The sequence below is a fragment of the Oncorhynchus kisutch genome, linkage group LG20 (genome assembly GCF_002021735.2).
Source record: "Oncorhynchus kisutch isolate 150728-3 linkage group LG20, Okis_V2, whole genome shotgun sequence".
Lineage (NCBI taxonomy): Eukaryota > Metazoa > Chordata > Actinopteri > Salmoniformes > Salmonidae > Oncorhynchus > Oncorhynchus kisutch.
In genome coordinates this window covers 44,850,059-44,870,944 of record NC_034193.2, presented here as the reverse complement: position 1 = coordinate 44,870,944, position 20,886 = coordinate 44,850,059, and the positions used below count along the sequence as shown (strand labels likewise).

Here is a 20,886-nt window from a genome sequence, read left to right as displayed (position 1 = left end):
ATTATTTCAGTTTTTAGAGTATTCCAAAAAATATTTTTAACAAAGGCGGCATTAAACTCAATATTATTCAGGTATATCAGGAGATCGTCAGCAAATAAGTTTAGTATATATTCATGTGTACCAATATTGATACCTGTTACGTTTGGGTCCTCCTGTCCAATTATTTCTGCAAGCAGATCATTTGCCAGTGCAAACAGGAAGGGTGAGAGAGGACATCCCTGTCTTGTGACCCTTTCTAAAGCAATTTCTTCAGGTAATGTATTATTTGTGTATATTCTTGCTTTAAGGGTATTTATATTTTTATTAAACATATTATTTAAGTTGGAAAGTTGAATGTTTACAAAGTTTTGAATAGAAAACACCACTTAAGACGGTCGGTCAAAAGCCTTTTCCACATCGACAGCCATTATTGATGTCCTCACATATTTCATTGATTACTTTGATATCATCTGTTTTCCTCAAGGCCACTTCGGCCACTCAGGCTAGAGCTCTCACCAGACACTATTTGGAAAGTTAATCTGGTTTTGTGACTGAACCAGCTTTGGTCCAAGGAGGTCTTTTCGCACAACAGCCCTGACCACAGAGAAAGACTGGTGTGTGTGTGTGTGTCTGGACACTATGTTTGGAGCGAGGCAAAACACAATTGGGTTTGTTGAGATATCTTCACAACGCTGAGGCCTTTTCTCTATTGGTCCCTTGTTGTCTCCATGGTTTGTCTATGTGAAAGAGGCCTTAGTCTACTCTAGACAGTCAGTTTGCTGAACAGTCATCTCAGCTAAAATGTGTTGCTAAAAAACTCTGGCTGGGGTAGTTGTACAATAGGGTGTGTATGTGTGTGTGTGCGGTGGGGGGGGGGGGGGGGGGGGCAGTTAAACAAAAGGCATTGAATGATAATGGTCTTTCAAAACACATGTGCAGGTTGAATCATAAATAACACCAAGAGGTCAGAATACGTTTCATTATAAAAACAGTTGATTTTATTCCAGTATTCAGTATTTACATATCAAATCTACAAAATATGCACTTGTTAAAATATTGTCAGTTACCACTATGTTCCATATCAGACCTTATAATATACAATCAACAAATGTTAAATACACAGGATAATTTACACATCACATTGTAGACCAATTCAAGAATCAACAACCGGCTATTGTATGTTAAAATATTAATTTGTTAATAATTAGTCTTTCTTATTATTTATTTAGTGTGAAGCAGCATAACGTGAGGTTAATTTAAAGTACACGCTTGAGCTAGCCTTGGTACCAGTCTGTTCCTGGTACCATGTCAACTCCATGTCACTCATTGTCATGCCAAACATCTGTGGCTTGACAATGACAGCAATGGAGTTGGTAAGAGCACAAACAGATCTGGGACCAGGCTAATTTGAGCCTTGGCTGTGTGAGATGCGACGTGTTCTCCTGTTGAAGCAAACACAGCATCCAACACAACATGACTTCGCTTTCTCCTTAAGGGCATTGACAGTAGAGTACTAACCAAAGGTTAACTCTGGAGAGAGGAACCTATTCACATGTAGCACCATTTCCACAGTCTGTAACGGAGTTAAATATTGAATACCTATCAATAAGTCTGTGCTAGATGGAGAATGCTGATGTTCAACTCAACCAGTACTCATCGCAGAAGGCAACATATTCCCCTATTAATAAAGCAGTACATGTTCTCTGTAGTGCTCTGTCTTTTGTATGCTATTGGTTAAGGGACAGTTTTGGCAACAGTCAGGAACACAGAGGGCTTGAACATCACATATATCTTTGTTTCAACCTCCATTTCCATTTGCACATGACAAAATAATGTAAGTCAGTGTAACCCGGATGATACTGTGCACTCCTCCAATACTGTCCACTCCTGCAAACGGCACACACACACACACACACACACACACACACACCAAAGGCAACAACAAAAACGTAAGCCAATTCTCCCTGCAAATATCTAGCTTGAGTACCGATTGCTTTCTGCTTAAGCCATTTGTCTTGCCAGACATATTGTGAAAGGCAACGATGTAGCATCGTTGAATGTATAAACAGTCAGGTAACCAAAGAAAGATCAGGAAGTTGGAACAAAACCACATCACGTCAGATGTGCTCAGTACAGTGTAACATGTCAACAGTGGAACATTTCATAGCTTCAGTCCAGACTTACAGATAGTATGTATAGTATGACAGATCGAAGACATGTGTATCATAACAATCTCCAAACCTATGAAATTGTCCTTCATTGAAGCTAGCTGTCATAATAACCTCTTACAGCTATAGGCACCATTGGGTTTAAGAGGAGATGCTGCCATAGTCTGTTCCATACGGTACTCTAAAATGAAGATACAAATTCTGAAGTCTTGGACCTAGATAGTTATGTTCCATTGGATCTGAGGTACGTAGTTGGCCCTCTCAGTTTGCCCTCACAGGCTGGGGGAGGTCACGGGGTGGGGCGGAGGTCACGGTGTGGGGGGGAGCCGGACGTCCAGCAGGCTGTAGGCAAAGACGTTCCAGAAGACAGCACAGAGGACAAAGAGGAAGTAGACGGAGAAGAAGATCCAGAATAGAGACTGCTCTTGGAGACGCTGCTCGTAGTTCTGGAGGACTACAACCCCCAGGGTGAGCCCCACCATCACACCCCCCAGGTGGGCCACAAAGCTGGGGTTGGGGCAGGGCGGGAAGGCCGGCGGGTAGAACCGCAGCCACACGGCACGGCCAAACTCTACACTCACTGACAGGGGTGGAGAGAAGGGTTACCATAATGCTCTTAATAGTCCTGTTTCCATAGTGAACAAGTGATATTGTCATTTATAGTTTATTGTAAATACTGCTGTGTTCATCTCTTACAAATCACGGTAACTTGCCAAATTGTAAGCGTATGCTTATACTAAAGTGAAAAATAAGAAGTTGGATATGTACTATAAAGGTTGAGACCACAACAAACCAGTCCTCATCGCTCACATTAATCTTACATGAGTGGGTATGTTCTTTCTAAGATTCTATTGCGAGCCACAGGGCCCTTCCTTTCTCCTAACCTACATCCACCACGGTATTAACTAGGCCAAGAGCAAGGTTATTGTACGCAAGACCGGAGGTCCCTCTAGCGACTTTGTTTTTTAATGATCAAAATAAACCGTGTGCTGCTTTTGGTTACCTGCAGGCTGTGGCTAGTCACACAGTGGTGTAGGGACTGACTGGTGTATCTCAGATAGGATTTGAATATAGAGAAACTTCAGAGTTTAGACAGACTTACTGCAGACCAGAGCCATGGCCATCCGGAACAGCTTAAACTGACATTTCATACCCGACCAGTTCTGGGGAGAGAGGAGCAGAGTGAGTTGATGAGAAAAGGAGTGAGAGAGAGAGAGCAAGATAAAGGGTTCATGATTCAGGCCAGGAGTTTTCCCATGTTAGATGGACCTGGGTTTGTCCCTGACCATGTAACCTGACCAGGAAAAACTCCTGGCCCTATTAATAATGATCCATGACACAAAGCCTCTTTCATTACCTTCATAAGATTGTTACATTACTGACACCTACACCCAAAGACACCTACACCCAAAGACACCTACATCCAAAGCGACTTACAGAACTGTCAACATTGAGTGACACATAGATTACAACAATAACATATCTTTCCCCTTCCATGATAGCTTTCAGAGTCAACACAGATATAATGTGATGACCCTTGATCTTCTCCCCTTTCTTGCTGTTGTAGTAAATCAAATTTGTCTGAGAGGAGGAAGGACCACTGAGGATTGTAAAGTGCCCACCGGTGTAAATATTTGATGACAGGGACCATCCAATCATATAGACAGCAGTATGGCCTTATCGGCCCCTACTTCTAAGGTTATGACTTTGTAGGGTAGTATGCATGGATCGAATCAATCAGAGCACAGCTAAGGTCAAAGGTGAATTTACATGCAGCCTCAGAATGGGAGAAAAATCAAGTTTTATGATAATTATCTAATTACACTCTTTAACACTACACAGTGCACACACACTCACGTGCAACATACACACGCACACACACATTCCACACTTTCAACACTAGATATTCGACACACCCTTCCACTCTTTGTAAATGGGAAAGATGAAAGGCAGGAATGTATGGAATCCATAGACTGACAGAGCACCTGCTGGGCCCCAGAATGTCCTGCTTTGATGCCACATGATGTATGTCTGAGCATGATAGTCATCTCATGACAAGAGGGCTGCTCCTGCTCTGACTGACACTGACACACACACACACACACCATGACGACGTTGGCCAGGTGTGCTGAGACCAGGGCGTAGACTCCTCCAGATGACCCCACCACCGGAGCAGTCATATCAGTGACAGACACGGCCAGGGAGCCTGCCAGGGTCAGAGGTCAGAGGTTAGAATCAATCAACTTCATATTCACTGGATCAATAGAGAAAATTCATAGAATATGTCAATTCATATCCATCGCTATAATGTCTCTCAGAGCAGCTTCGAATAATGATAATTGATTCAATGGGCAGCTTCAAATAAATAGCATTCCCAGGTAGAAACAGTAGATACTGTATATGAACGCAGTCACTCCAAATAAATAGCATTCCCAGGTAGAAACAGTAGATACTGTATATGAACGCAGTCACTCCAAATAAATAGCATTCCCAGGTAGAAACAGTAGATACTGTATATGAACGCAGTCACTCCAAATAAATAACATTCCCAGGTAGAAACAGTAGATACTGTATATGAACGCAGTGTGACGACCCTCCCATTCTGTCTGCCGTATTCTGTCTTTGTTCTCGTTTCCTTATTAGGATGCCGGTGGGCGGAGTTGGGAGGGTCGTCAGCTTCATGGGAAACACCTGGGCCAGGTGTCTCCCAGGATAAATAGACCTCTTCCACATTCATGGATGAGACTCTCTCCATGCAGACACCTTTGTAGATTGTGTTGTGGTTCTTGGTGGCCTTTTGTTTGTTTGCTTTGGCACCTTTCAACACCCTGCATTATCACATTCATGCATGCAAAACACTCACTTACACTACTGATTACTGATTACACACACACCATTGTATATTTTCCTTAGTTGCTTTAGTTAATAAATATATATTTTGTTACTCCTTATCTCCACGTTGTCTCCCTTTGTTACGGGCTTTGAGCCGGTTCGTGACACTCCAAATAAATAGCATTCCCAGGTAGAAACAGTAGATACTGTATATGAACGCAGTCACTCCAAATAAATAGCATTCCCAGGTAGAAACAGTAGATACTGTATATGAACGCAGTCACTCCTGATGTTTTTTGTCATTGTATTGAAGCACAAACAGAGGCTTACATTGGTCAATGAGTCCCCATTGACCATTTTAAGAATAATACGTATCAACACAGTCTGTTAGGAGATGCTTGGTGTTACACTGAATGACGCTTACCACTGGTACCATGGTGGCACCTATTCATCCGCATTCACAGGAGAGTCAACCAGGCATTGATAGGAGTGAATATGGGGCAAGTGAAAGATTGAATACCCAGTGAAAATTGGTGTAATTACAACCAGAGCAACAGACACGCCCAGAGCAATAGAGAACTGCTTGTGATCTCCACTGTGTGTGTGCGGGTATGGCTGCTGTCATGAAGAGTCTGCTCTGTGGGAGCTTCATTATAGTAGACCCCTTTCCTGCATTCAAATTACCTAGCGGCCTCATAGGTGGAATGTTATTCATATTTATCAGAATTTCATAATTAATCAACGTTATTTCAAAAATCACGTCAAATCCGGTGTTTCTATTTCAAACGGTTTTGTTATATTTCAGTCTTCTGGGATGTATATAAAGTGTAATACTGGGATGCAAACTCAAAATGTAATACAATCAATTCTATATCTGACATGGTACAGGTGTCCTTTTAAACCCATAACTATGTGTGTGAGGTGTATACTTTTGTTTCAAAGTAGATTTGTTTAAGACTACCAAGAATCACTTTGTATGACCCTGGTTTAGCCCACTGCAGTAAAAGGTTAAATCACCATACGATAATAAGTCATCACAATCAGGCTGCTATTACTGGAAGGAAAACAGCCAGGGGTGAGCCCAGCCACACACACACACAGTGGTGGGGAAAGTACCACATTGTCATACTTGAGTAAAAGTAAAAGTCACCAAGTAAAATATTACATGAGTAGAACTCTAAAATTATTGTTTTAAATATACTTAAGTATCAAATGTAATTGCTCAGATATACTAAAGTATCAGAAGTAAAAATCATTTCACATTCCTTATAATAAGCAAACTAGACAACACCATTTTTTTGGTTTTGTATTTTACGGACAGCCAGGAACACACTCCAACACTCTGGCCATCATTTACAAATGAAGCATTTGCGTTTAGTGAGTCTGCCAGATCAGAGGCAGTAGGGATGACCAGGGATGTTCTCTTGATAAGTGTGTGAATTGGACCATTTTCATGTCCTGATAAGCTTTCAAAATATAACAAGTACTTTTGGGTGTCAGGGAAAATGTATGGAGTAAAAAGTACATCGTTTTCTTTAGGAATGTAGTGAAGTAAAAGTTGTAAAAAATATGAATAGTAATGTACACCACTGCATATGTGAGGTCAGGCAAATACACATGCATGTACAGATCACGCACGCACACACGCACACACACACACACCATCTCTTAGAAGTTTAACAGTACATCACATCATGAATTAACTAGAAAAGTATGAATGTACTGTATTATCTGAAATACCTGAACTAGCTGTAGTAGTTAGTGCTCTTCCTAAAGTAGGCTGTTACCAGGTGTCACTTAGATCAAAGCAGAGGTGTGTGTAATTAAAATGTATTTAAGCATCAATCACTGAATGGAGATCTAAGCAGATGATTACATGTTTCCTGAGACACACACACAGCAACACACACACACAGAGATAGCGAGAAATATAGAAATACACACAAAAAGGAGACACACGCACCTGTTAGACAACACACACTGCCCTGGTTCCTCTGCTCAAGGTGTGTGTGTGTCGACAGATGGGAAGACCATTATTACCACTATTATCTCTGATAATATTACTGTTTCATCACCGTGACAACCCCCACACCCACTAAAGGACATCCTTCCCTTTGTAGTCTCTCTGGAGGCCCTCTGGGTCAGTTGTTGGGTGAGAAACTGATGTGTCATCTATCTTGTTTGTTGGTTAAACTTCCAAACTAGGACACCAAACTAGGAATCCTGCTGCCAATGAGGGAATACTAAGTTTGGCCACATTAACTGCACAGCATCAGAGACTGGTAGAGAGTTCAAAGTCACTGACTGTCCTTTAAAACTTCAGAGTCATCTTATAATTATCACAGATACTGAAAGTGGTAATTGAGTGTTTCTCTCTGTGTGTGTGTGTGTGTGTGTGTGTGTGTGTGTGTGTGTGTGTGTGTGTGTGTGTGTGTGTGTGTGTGTGTGTGTGTGTGTGTGTGTGAAATCCCCAAAAGTAGTAAAACAAGAGGACATTTGGACAGCCCCACGTGGACAAAAACTATTTTAGGCTTAGGGGTTAGGTTTAGGGTTACAAATAGGGTAGGGTAGGAATTAGGGTAACAGTTAGGTTTAGGGTTAGGGCTTAAGGAAAATAGGACTTTGAATGGAAGTCAATTTTAGGCCCCCACAAGGATAGTAAAACATATGATGTGTGTTTTTGTTGTTTGTGCCTGCGTTCGAACAAGAGTCTCTCTAAGTGACTATTTGCATTCCCCCCCCCCCCCCCCCCTCTTCTACACTGCTGCTACTCTGTTATTATCTATGCATAGTCACTTTAATAACTCTACCTACATATACACATTACCTCAATTACCTCGACTAACCGGTGCCCCCGCACATCGACTCTGTACCGGCACCCCCTGTATACCCACTGTCTCGCTATTGTTATTCTACTGCTGCTCTTTAATTATTTGTTACTTTAATTTATTATTTTTGTAGGTATTTTTCTTAAAACTGCATTGTTGGTTAAGGGCTTGTAAGTAAGTATTTCACGGTAAGGTCTACTACACCTGTTGTATTCAGCACATGTGACAAATAACATTTGATTTGATTTGTATTACAGTCTTAAAACTCCATATTGAGTATTGACCTCTCACTGGACACCTGAGTCCCTTTTTACCTCTGACCCTGTTGGTACAGCTGAGCACTCCTCTCCACCATAACATTTATCCAGACAAAACAACACAGAAGACAAACTCCCTCTACACACACACCTCCTTCCAGTGGGTCGATATCTAATTAACCAGCAGGTTCCCGTGGGGACAGTGGCCCTCTCAGTACCCCCATTATCTGTGTTATCTGCACTAAGGCAGTGCATCACAGTGCTAGAGGCGTCACTGCAGACCCTGATTCGATCCCGGGCTGTATCACAACCGGCCGTGATCGGGAGTCCCAGAGGGCGGCGCACAATTGGCCCAGCGTCGTCCGGGTTAGGCTGTCATTGTAAATAACCATTTGTTCTTAATTGACTTGCCTAGTTACACACTCTGCTGGCAATCCCTTAACCTGCCCTTCTACAGCTTCCTCCCAGCCACAGGGCTGTTATATCCTTGCTAAATATCCCCACACATCTCCCAAACATCAACAATCTTCATCCAAGTATTTCCACTCCGAATGTTTCCTGAGCATTTAGTTTCCAGAGGGCAGCAGGCAGAAATCCCTGATAATGTTTGTTTGGCTCTAGAGGTAGTTTAAACTAAAGCTGGATTATCGCTCCACTCCTCATGTACACTGCATGATGAACACGCAGTGTAGAACATACCCCATGGTCATATGGTAATCTAGTGAGCACTGAGCTATACTGAGCCAAGTTGTGCTGGGCCAGGGGAGAGAGGAGAGAGAGGAGGCAGAGGGAGAGAGGGGAGCCCTGGGCGCTCAAATGACATTAGCAACTAATGTCACAAGGAAGCTAGCAATGACATTTGCCTTCAAAGCCTCTTCCTCTCTCTGATGCATAACATCCCAGTGGTCTTGATCCTCTTCCTCTCTCTGATGCATAGCATCCCAGTAGGGTTGGTCCTCTTCCTCTCTCTGATGCATAGCATCCCAGTAGGCTTGGTCCTCTTCCTCTCTCTGATGCATAGCATCCCAGTAGGCTTGGTCCTCTTCCTCTCTCTGATGCATAGCATCCCAGTAGGCTTGGTCCTCTTCCTCTCTCTGATGCATAGCATCCCAGTAGGCTTGGTCCTCTTCCTCTCTCTGATGCATAGCATCCCAGTAGGCTTGGTCCCTTTGCTCACTCTCTCAATATTCATGGGCCTCCTATTGAACATGGACAAGTCTCTCCCTCTCTCTCCCCTTCTCTCTCTCCTTTACCTCCCTCCCCCATTCTATCTATCTCTGGAGTGTGTTTTGAGATGATGCCCTTCCACTTCTCTGTTGTTCTGGACCGGTGGGGGAACAACAAGAAAGCCTGTCAGAACACAAGCCCATCTGTCCCAGACATATGTGTTTTCTGAATGACTGTTCTCCAATCACAATGGGGTGAAACCTGACAGCAGGGGGCTGAATATGTGTGTATGCATGCGTGTGTGTGTGTGTGTGTATATATGTGTGTGTGTGCGCATGTGTGTCTGCATGTGTGTGTGTGCGTGCACCTGCACCCTGTGTGTGTGTCCATCCGTCAGTCTGTGTGTGTACCCTAGTCCAGTACTCACCTGCCAGTACGCCACACACGTAGACCAGTCCTATCCTCAGCGCTCCATGGACCATCTCAAGAGGGACTCCCACCAGCAGCTGCATGGCCATGTTCAGACCCAGGTGTTCTATCCTGCTGGGACACGGCACACAGCCGTCAGTTCGACAGGACACATCCACCGTCATACACAGTTCATGGTCATATTATCTATTGATCCGTAGAGCAATGTTTCTAACCTGGAAGTAGGAGGCCTGATCTGGGATCAGCCCCCCCCCCCTCCGTTCAGGAGATTACATGATCCAAGATGAGCACTCCTACTCTGAGACGTTCCATGAATACTTGTTTAAAGCCTCTTGTTGGATGCCTGCATAGCTCTCAGAATCTGTTTGTAGGGGAGTAAGTGACATACAGTAATTTAATCTATGTCAGAATACTCTCTAACCCCCTGTAACCTCTCTCTCAATGAGCACCAGTCTAAACACCAGTCTAAATTCATTATTAAATTAGGCCAACCCGATGGTCGTAAGAAAGTGATGGATGGAAAGATGGATGGAGGGATGGCAATGTGTTGTGGAAAGATAATCGTGCCCACAGAGCATATAAGACATTTAACATATATTGATTATCCAGTGAACATACTGTAATAGTCTCCCCTGGGGGGGGGGGGGGACACTTACAGTAGCTTTAGGAAGCAGCTCTTACCGCCATTATCAAAAACAACACATGACTAAGGGCCAATGGTGACTGTGGATAATAAGCTTCTGGAGGGAAAGGAGTTAGCATCTAGGCTTTACTACAACATCAGAACTAGGCCAACTGTATTGCAGCAGTGGTTTTGGCTCTAGTGCATCAACATTCTGGGAACACACCAATGTCTCAGTATTGATCCAGCATTTTGCTTGGCTCCTGCTGCCATGTGCTGGCAGTTGACACATTTGATGTTTCATCATTGGCTGAGATTTTAGCTTTGTCCTCTCAGTCCAACGATGGTGCTGGATCCCTACCAGGCTTTTACAGTGTCCCTCCTCTCCTCGCTCTATCTAGCTATCTATCTATCTGACCGGCTGTGTAGTGATCTGTCTGACTGTGATAAGTCCGGCATATTACACCCCTCCACAATGTAATCCCTTCACTGGGTCAACAACACTGCTGATCCCTTCCAATTGACAACACCACAAACAGAATGCACATATCAGCCCACAAACAGCACAGGACAACACTCCACTAAACCTACAGCTATGTTTTTAGGTGGTCTAGGACAACTTTAGTAGATTACCCTTGACCAAAGACAAAGCCATTTCCCAGCCACTTGAAACGCATCTCTGTTTTATCACGTTTTGGCTGCTTAACTCCTTATGTTTTCATCAACGTAAAAGCAGGAACTGACTTATTTTCCCGCCTTTAAGCTGGCATTGAGTGTACTGTACAGTAGCTCAGTGAAAACAGCATTGCGTTCTTTGTTTTCCTTTGTGGTCGTCTAGACAATGACAGTGATCCATGTATTTGTTTGTGCCATTGTTTAGAGACAACGGGATGTCTTCTCATAGGAATGTATGTGTGTGTGTGTGTGTGTGTGTGTGTGTGTGTGTGTGTGTGTGTGTGTGTGTGTGTAGAAGCATCCCTCTGGGACTGGTTAGCACTGGAAAAATGAACAGTCCTTTTCATCTCCAGTGGAACGTCCTTGTGAATTTGGACAGGGCCTTGCTTCTCCACAAGCCAATCAATATCACCCTTGTCTCATTGTCAACTAGAATGATTCTCTCGTTCTCTCACTACACCAAGAGGGCACTTGTACGCTTCAACAAAACAACTCGTAGATTTGATTCTGTTTGGGTGTTTTTTTTCTAGGGATTTTAAACCAATGTGTTCATAATATCTGAGGCTGAAACACACTGGGGGTTTTTGGCCTGGTTTTGTCATGCTATCGTTGCTATGGGATAAATGGGATGGTTAAAGTACGTCCACTAAGCTGGGAGAGAGAGAGAGGGAGAACTCAGAGAACTCCTGTGTTTTGGATTCTGCTGTGGCACCCACACGTGTCAGTGCCGAGTACAGGCCCAGTGGTCATGAAGGACACATGCGTGGATTGTGTGTGTGTGTGTGTGTGTGTAGCAGTCACAACACTGAACAACCTCTCCTGCACACACTGCTGATAGAGAGCCAGAGCTTTGGGACATTAGATAGTTGATTAAATTCCCAGCAGCCTCCGCGTCTCTGAGGTGTGTGTGTTTAGTGATGAATGACTTGCCTCGACCATGTGCTCTCACGAGGAAGCAGATGTGGTGTGAGTGGGAGCACAATCATTTGGAAAGGTGACAGCTGACACACACACACACACACACACACACACATCCAGGAATAGATTGAGAAACACTGCTCTATAGAGCCATAGAGTAGATATGACAATGTATATACAGTATACAGTGCGTTTGGAAAGTATTCAGACCCCTTGACTTTTTCCCCATTTTGTTACGTTACAGCCCGATTCTAAAATGGATTCAATTGTTTTTCCTCCGCATAATGAAAGTAAAGTAAGGTAAAGTATTCAGACCATTTGCTGTGAGACTCGAAATTGAACTCAGATGTGTCCTGTTTCCATTGATCATCCTTGAAATGTTTCTACAAGTTGATTGGAGTCAACCTGTGGTAAATTCAATTGATTGGACATGATATGGAAAGGCACACATCTGTCTATATAAGGTCCCACAGTTGACAGTGGATGTCAGAGCAAAACCCAAGCCATGAGGTCGAAGGAATTGTCCATAGAGCTCTGAGACAGGATTGTGTTGAGGCACAGATCTGGGGAAGGGTACCAAAACATTTCTGCAGCATTGGAGGTCCCCAAGAACACAGTGGTCTCCATTCTTAAATGGAAGAAGTTTGGAACCATCAAGACTCTTCCTAGAGCTGGCCACCTGGCCAAACTGAGCAATCGGGGTAGAAGGGCCTTGGTCAAGAAGGTGACAAAGAACCAAATGGTCACTCTGACAGAGTTCCAGAGTTCCTCTGTGGAGAGGAACTCCTCTCCTTCCAGAAGGACAACAATCTCTGTAGCACTCTACCAATCAGGCCTTTATGGTATAGTGGCCAGACAGAAGCCACTCCTCAGTAAATGGCACATAACAGCCCTCTTGGAGTTTGACAAAAAGGCACCTAAAGGACTCTCAGACCATGGGAAAAAAGACTCTGGTCTGATCAATCCAAGACTGAACTTTTTGGCCTGAATGCCAAGCATCACATCTGGAGGAAACCTGGCACCATCCCTACTGTGAAGCATGGTGGTGGCAGAATCATGCTGTAAGGATGTTTTTCAGAGGCACAAACTGGGAGACGGGAGGGGAAGTTATTGTAGAGTTATATAAGATCTAGCCTGGGTACTAGCCTAAGAGATATGTTTTAGTTTTCACAGAGATATTTAGGCTGTCTCCATGGAGAATGTAGAGTTTCACAGTAGTCTAGACTGATTTCAAAGGCTTATCTCGATGGAGAGTTGACGCCAAGGGCAAAAGAAACGATACTGTTGCCATCTCCCAGTCCTACCAAGTTAGAAGAAAAGAAAGACAAACAAAAGTTGAACGATAAGGTTCTCTTTGTTATCAAAACCAATGCTTTACAGCCTCAAACCCTCATCAGAGATGTTTGAAGAACATAAGCACATCCTAACTTTACACTTCAGTTGAATATTCACTTCGTCTCCGATTGACATTCATGCATGACAAAGGGAAATTTGACTGAAGTAGAATTTACGATGTAACCCTTCATGAGCAGGGTCGAGGGAAAGATGAACAGAGTAAAGTACAGAGAGATCCTTGATGAAAACCTGCTCCAGAAAGATCAGGACCTCAGACTGGGGTGAAGGTTCACCTTCCAACAGGAGAACAGCCCTAAGCACACAGCCAAGACAACGCAGGAGTGGCTTCGTGACAAGTCCCTGAATATCCTTGAGTGGCCCAGCCAGAGCCCGGATTTGAACCCGATCGAACATCTCTGGAGAGACCTGAAAATAGCTGGGCAGTGACGCTCCCCATCCAACCTGACGAATGGGAGAAACTCCCCAAATACAGGTGTGCCAAGCTTTCAGCGTCATACCCAAGAAGACTCGAGGCTGTAATCGCTGCCAAAGATGCTTCAACAAAGTACTGAGTAAAGGGTCTGAATACTTATGTAAATGTGATAGTTTTTTAAATGTTTAATACATTTGCAAAAAAGTCAAGAGGTCTGAATACTTTCCGAATGCTATGTGGGGACTGTATATGACTGTGACACGCACATCCAGGACTTTATGGACACAAGTTACAGAGTGTAGGATTTGAGGAGGGCCAGGGGCAGACTGAGACCAGAAATCGACCCTAGCATTTAGTTTTAGTTTAGTTCATTTTTTATTTTTACAGGGACAGTGCACATTAATCAACGTTTCAGTAAAAGTGCCGGTTTTAGCCAGCCGGCTAATTTTCAACCGCAGTCCCTGGGCAGGTTATTAAAAACAATTACAATATAGACAATAGCAACATAGAACAAGCAAGACATAGCAACATAGGACAAGCAAGACATAGCATACAGACAGAGCAACATAGAACAAAAAGCAGCAAGTCAAAATTCATAAAAGCAACAAAGTGTTTCCACACCTCACAAGCTACAGACAACATTTCAAACACACTGGACAAATTTATTTTCGCTTGAGGCCCCCCATTATCCAGATAATGATCATTTTGTGCAAAAACCAAAGTTAGACAGGCACACTTGGCTAAAAACGGACCAGCCCATCTGACATTCGCCCAAAATGCCAGATGGCCAGTCTGCCCCTGGGGAGGGCTGATCAGACTGTCCCAATATTCATACTTAGCATTAGCATGCATGGTCAATACATGACCATATACTAAGTAGTATGCAAGTGTGTATATTGGGACAGTCTGATCAGCCCTCCCCAGGGGCGGACTGGCCATCTGGCTAGGTACCCACCCTGCGTGCATGAAGGCATAGCTGAGGTATCTCCAGGCCTGAATCCGTAGCTGGGGGTGGTAGGGCAGTGGGCCCCTCAGGAAGTGGGGACTGGACACCTGCAGCACCCAGCGGTCCAACTGCAGGCCATAGTACATGAACACTGCCACCTAGATGACGGGAGGGGAAGTTATTGTAGAGGAATATACGATCAAGCCTGGGTACGAGCCTAAGAGATACGTTTTAGTTGTCTCCATGAAGAATGTAGAGTTTCACAGTAGTCTAGACTGATTTCAAAGGCTTATCTCGATGGAGAGTTGACGCCAAGGGCAAAAGATAAACGATACTGTTGCCATCTCCCAGTCCTACCAAGTTAGAAGAAAAGAAAGACAAACAAAAGTTGAACGATAAGGTTCTCTTTGTTATCAAAACCAATGCTTTACAGCCTCAAACCCTCATCAGAGATGTTTGAAGAACCTAAGCACATCCTAACTTTACACTTCAGTTGAATATTCACTTCGTCTCCGATTGACATTCATGTATGACAAAGGGAAATTTGACTGAAGTAGAATTTAGGATTTATCCCTCCATGAGCGAAACCTTACCTCAGCGATGGTGATCGCCAGGATGAGCCAGGGTGGTGGGCAGCAGGTGTAGCTGTCGAAGTACCACTTCCTGTCGATCTCCCGGGGCAGGGTCTCATAGGCGATGTGCCTCACCAGCCTCTGGGACAGACCCAGACCCACCTCCTCCCCCAGGGCCCCGGCCCCCTTCAACTGACGACCCCCCTGGAGGATGGCCCGCCGGAAGCTGTTGCTGCGCTTGTTGGACATCTAGCAGGGAGAGGGGAGGGAGAGAGAGGGAGGGATGAGAGAGAGAGAGAAAGAGAGAGAGAGAGAGAGCAGATGTCAGTCAAAATACATCAGCTACCCAATGTCCATCAGCAGGTCAGGGTTCAGGGACAGTCAGTCCATTCAGTGAGACTTTCATTGCAATAAGTGATTTAGTTATCTTATGTGAGCGATAGAAATTTCATAGAAACATGGCCATAAAAGAAGTGTTTATTTTCAATTAGCTGAAATTCCAACCTTACAGGTCTTGTAACTATTGCTGGCTTCCCTACAACACCTCAGTATGTCGTCATAGATCCCCTAAGTCGTGAGCCCCCCCATCCTTCATCCCACTGTGACAGCAACCACGCTGCCATATCCTCCCACCTCGCCCCAGCAACAGAATGCCTCCTTTATCACCTAGCAACTGCTGAGCTCTTCTCCTCGTCCCAAGTACTGGCGGCAGCTGCCTGACAACGTTGCCCTTCTACCGAGATTAGCAATTGTCATAGTCCTCCTATGGAACATGGAATGTGGACAAGTCCCCCTCTCTTTATCTCGCTCTCTCTCTTCCCCTCATTCTTCTCCCTCTCACCCCCTCTTTCTCTCTCTTGCATTCTCTCATTCCTCTCCCTCCCCTCTCTCTTGCTCTCTCTCATTCCCACATCTCTCTCGCTCTCTCCGATTCTAAAAGTAGTTGACAATCGCACCATTCTTCAATCTATAATGAGCATTCGAATTGAACAGATCTCCAATTATGTGTGTCTTGATTGCAGTCAAGAGACCATGTGGGATTCTTGTTGACTGTAGGTTACCATGGCCACTCCCAGCCCAAAGCCAAACAGAGAGTGGGATCAAACGGTACCAAACACACACACACGTGGACACACACACACACACACACCTCTCTAGGTTACCCCACATGGCCCAAACCCATAAAGACACAGTCTTCTTTCTTCCTGCAGTGCAGGGGTGATTCTTCCTCTTTTCTCTTCTTTTCAATCAAAAGAGAGAGAAAGGGAGTGACGTTCTATCTATTCACCCACAGCGAAGAAGAGAGCAGGGTAGAGAGAGATTGGTATTCATCCAACAAGGACTGTGGGACCAGAGACAATCTACTGCTGTACTGGGAGATGCTGTCAGGGAGAGGAGCGAGAGGAAGAGAGAGGGAGAGAGAGGAGAGGGGTAGGGAGAGAGACAGAAGGGGCAGGGAGATAAAGAGAGTCGAGAGAGATAAGAGAGAGAGAAGGAAAAGTAGAAAGAGAGAGAGCTAGGCAATACCTCCCAATCACGCTGACAGCTTTATGGAATAGGCAGCTGAGCAAAGTAAAGTTGGACCTGCAAATAAACCCCAGCAAGTCTGTCTGTCTCCCACTTCTCCTCCTCCTCTCTCTCCAACCTATCCTTCCCTCACCCTGCTTGGCCTCTGTTTCCAATGAATGTGAAAGCAATGGGGGGTGAGGAGCGGTTTTTGTGGGTAACAATAGCAGCCACGCCCCCCCCAACACACACAAACTTGAGTACATGCTCCTCATTCCTCTGTCCCACTTCCTCGCCCTGACCTTCGGCCTGTCACATGACCTGGACCGACCAATCAAAGATCCCCTTTCACAAGTTCCCACAGGCCCATTCTCAGCCCACTGTACAAGACAATGGACAGCTTTGAAGGAAGCGGAGAAGACAAAAGAGAGAATAGGAGAGAGGGGAGAGTTGGGGAACCTTCACAAACCCACCACCCACAGACCACAACTTTACACATTTCCAAGCAACTGATTATTTCCCCAGATGACTTCACCGCCCGTGGTCAAGAGTTCACGTGAAACACAACAGGAGCTAAACGACGTGTGAAAGTACAACTTTAAACCAAGCTGTGTTGTCTTGACTAATAGTGTGGAATATCCATGGAGACCTGGGTGATTAGAAGGATGATGGTGGTCATAAGACCACTTCCTCTCCACTGTACGTCTCAAAATGACCAATCGGTGTACAGTATAATCAATGTTATGCAAATACAAAATCACTGTTATCAGTTACTATGGTAACAGGAAGTGACTCGGGACTCTCACCAGGTTGACAAAGTCCTGGTAGCAGATCTTTCCGTCCGCGTTGCCGTCGGCGAGGGCCAATAGAACCTCCAGCTTGTGAGGGTCCAGCTCCGAGCCGTGGGCCGCCAGCAGGTCTCTGAACCGCTCTGTACTGATGAAGCCTGAACTCTCTGAGTCGAACTGGAGCACACAGGGAGAGGCGTATGGTTAGAAGCTCCGTAGATAAACACAGAGACAAGGACAGACACCTGCAGGCAGAGTGACACGCGCACACACACACACACTTGACAGACGTAGTCAAACAAAAAGCACATTTACAAAGACACAATGCACATACACACAAGCCTTATCACATAGACACAAAGGTTGTTATCACAAGTGAATTATACATTAAGTCAGTATATAATCTCACAGTACAGCCTTGTACTGAACATTCAACACTGACAACAAAAAAACAAGCCAAAAAGATATAAAATAACATTTTATTCATAGTTTGAGCTACTTTGTAAAGAATTTAAATGAGCCTGAAAAGCTCATCTAATTTCTAATTTTGTTCCATTTATAATTTTCATGAATCACATTCAGTAGCTGAGGAAAGAGTCAATATCCACACTTTAAAAGAAGTTAGCTAGCGTTGTGCGTTTCATTTTAATGTCAAGTGTACTGAGACGTTTCGATGCACTTGAAATAAAGTCTGACTATTTGACCAATTACATCCTGGTCGTCGAAATCATGGCCTTTCTCCTACTACCCACGAAGCACTTCCAAAGGTCACAAGTCCTTGGCTCCACCCACACGACAGTCTCTCACATTCAGCAGAAGCAAGAGCCAGACATCCCACACAAGGAATTCTTCACACTCACTCCTCAGTGCTTTCTTTTCTCACCAACGACACGCGGTTACAGCACAGTGTCTGCATCAGTGAATCAAAGAGAACCGTCGCAATAGAAGCTATAACGTCAAAATACAGAGACACCGGAGTGAAGACTCCATCATCTCCTTCAAAATAGGTGTTCGCTTTTTCTCACGCCAAAATGTTCTATGAGCAAACGTTCTTACGCGTGACCTCAGTCCTCTCTGCTATGAGTGACAGCGATTCCAACGGAACGCAAACAGAAACGAATGGAGCCACTTTAGACGCGTCTGTTCAACGGACTGTAAAATGGCCTAGATTGGAGTCCTCTTTCTATTCCTGGATGCGCTTGTGTTTGATTTGAATGTCAGGTTGTTTGTGAATAGGGTCAGAATACAGCTGTCACGCGTATAGTGTGTGTGTGTGTGTGTGTGTGTGTGTGTGTGTGTGTGTGTGTGTGAGACAGACTAAACGAGCAGTGAATCTAATTCCATCGCCCTGAGCAAAGCCTCAGACAGTTTGTTTGCCTTCTCCATGTGCCACGTTTGGCAGGCAGCACAACGGAAGACAGAGGCCATAGAAATAACATCACAGACCATTGACTTGAATGAGGATTCTCCTTCTACTTATTAGACAACCCAGTACGTCACTGGGGCAGAGCTCCCTGCCATCCAGGACCTCTATACCAGGCGGTGTCAGAGGAAGGCTCAACAAATTGCCAGAGACTCCAGCCACCCAAGTCATGGACTGTTCCCTCTGCTACCGTCCGGCAAACGGTACCAGAACATCAGCTCTCAGACCAAGAGACAGCTTCTACCCCCAAGCCATTAGACTGATAAATAGTCAATTAATGGTACCTGAACTATCTGCACTGACCCTACGCTCACTCACTAGACTTTATATACACACCATATACACACTCACTAGACTTTATATACACACTCACTAGACACCATATACACACACACTAGACTTTATATACACACTCACTAGACACAATATACACACTCACTAGACACAATATACACACTCACTAGACTTTATATACACACCATATACACACTCACTAGACTTTATATACACACACCATATACACACTCACTAGACTTTATATACACACTCACTAGACTTTATATACACACACCATATACACACTCACTAGACTTTATATACACACTCACTAGACACCATATACACTCTCACTAGACTTTATATACACACCATATACACACTCACTAGACTTTATATACACACCATATACACACTCACTAGACACCATACACACACTCACTAGACTTTATATACACACCATATACACACTCACTAGACTTTATATACACACACCATATACACACTCACTAGACTTTATATACACACTCACTAGACTTTATATACACACACCATATACACACTCACTAGACTTTATATACACACACTCACTAGACACCATATACACTCTCACTAGACTTTATATACACACCATATACACACTCACTAGACTTTATATACACACCATATACCCACTCACTAGACTTTATATACACACCATATACACACTCACTAGACTTTATATACACACTCACTAGACTTTATATACACACACCATATACACACTGACTAGACACCATACACACACTCACTAGACTTTATATACACACACCATATACACACTCACTAGACTTTATATACACACACCATATACACACTCACTAGACTTTATATACACACTCACTAGACACCATATACACTCTCACTAGACTTTATATACACACCATATACACACTCACTAGACTTTATATACACTCACTAGACTTTATATACACACACTCACTAGACTTTATATACACACCATATACACACTCACTAGACTTTATATACACACCATATACCCACTCACTAGACTTTATATACACACCATATACACACTCACTAGACTTTATATACACACCATATACACACTCACTAGACACCATATACACACACACACTACAATGTCACTCCCGCACAAATTCAAACACAACATACGCACACACACATCCATATCGACACAATACAAACACACATGCTGTACATACACAAGCACACTTTTACACTCATCATTTGCTGCTGCCACTCTGTTCTTTGTTTTACTCTTATTATTATCTATCCTGATGCCCAGTCACTTTACCCTGCCTTCATGTACATATCTACCTCAAATACCTTGTACCTCTGCACATTGATCTGGTACTGGTACTCCCTGTATATAGCTACATTCCTGTGTACTTCATTTTATTTGACAACTATATGTTTAAACTCTGCATCGTTGGGAAAGGTTTCGTAAGCAAGCAATTCACTGTACACCAGTTGTACTCGGGGGGCATGTGATACATATAAAGGGATTTGATTGGATTATATTCCTATGGCAATAGAATGACAGGTGGGGGTAAAGGGATGTTCCATTCTGCTCTTCAGTAAAACAACAGCGATGACAGTTGACTCTCAGAGTCCTTTTTTATGGTGATTCCAAAAGTCATTGTTTAAAGATGCGTTTGGAGCATTTTGGTGAAATGATCATTGATAACTATAAAGACTGCGTCGGCGC

At 43.9% G+C, this 20,886-nt stretch overlaps 1 protein-coding gene across 4 annotated transcripts in view; it reads right to left on the bottom strand.

Moving 5' to 3' along the window:
- Positions 1-950: 950 nt before the first annotated feature.
- The window catches only part of LOC109865962 (rhomboid-related protein 3), a 49,579-nt gene continuing 29,643 nt past the window's right edge, over positions 951-20,886 (bottom strand). For 2 of the 4 annotated variants that reach the window (XM_020454479.2, XM_031798805.1), the window contains 7 exons: positions 17,474-17,632; positions 15,183-15,410; positions 14,599-14,747; positions 9,659-9,771; positions 4,253-4,353; positions 3,250-3,310; positions 951-2,727 (listed from right to left, as the gene is read on the bottom strand). In XM_020454479.2, coding sequence (XP_020310068.1) covers positions 2,456-2,727; positions 3,250-3,310; positions 4,253-4,353; positions 9,659-9,771; positions 14,599-14,747; positions 15,183-15,410; positions 17,474-17,632 — 1,083 coding nt within the window. In that variant the 3' untranslated portion in view covers positions 951-2,455. Of the gene's footprint in view, positions 2,728-3,249; positions 3,311-4,252; positions 4,354-9,658; positions 9,775-14,598; positions 14,748-15,182; positions 15,411-17,473; positions 17,633-20,886 lie in introns of all 4 variants that reach the window. The other 2 variants (XM_031798804.1, XM_031798803.1) reach the window with 2 other exon arrangements.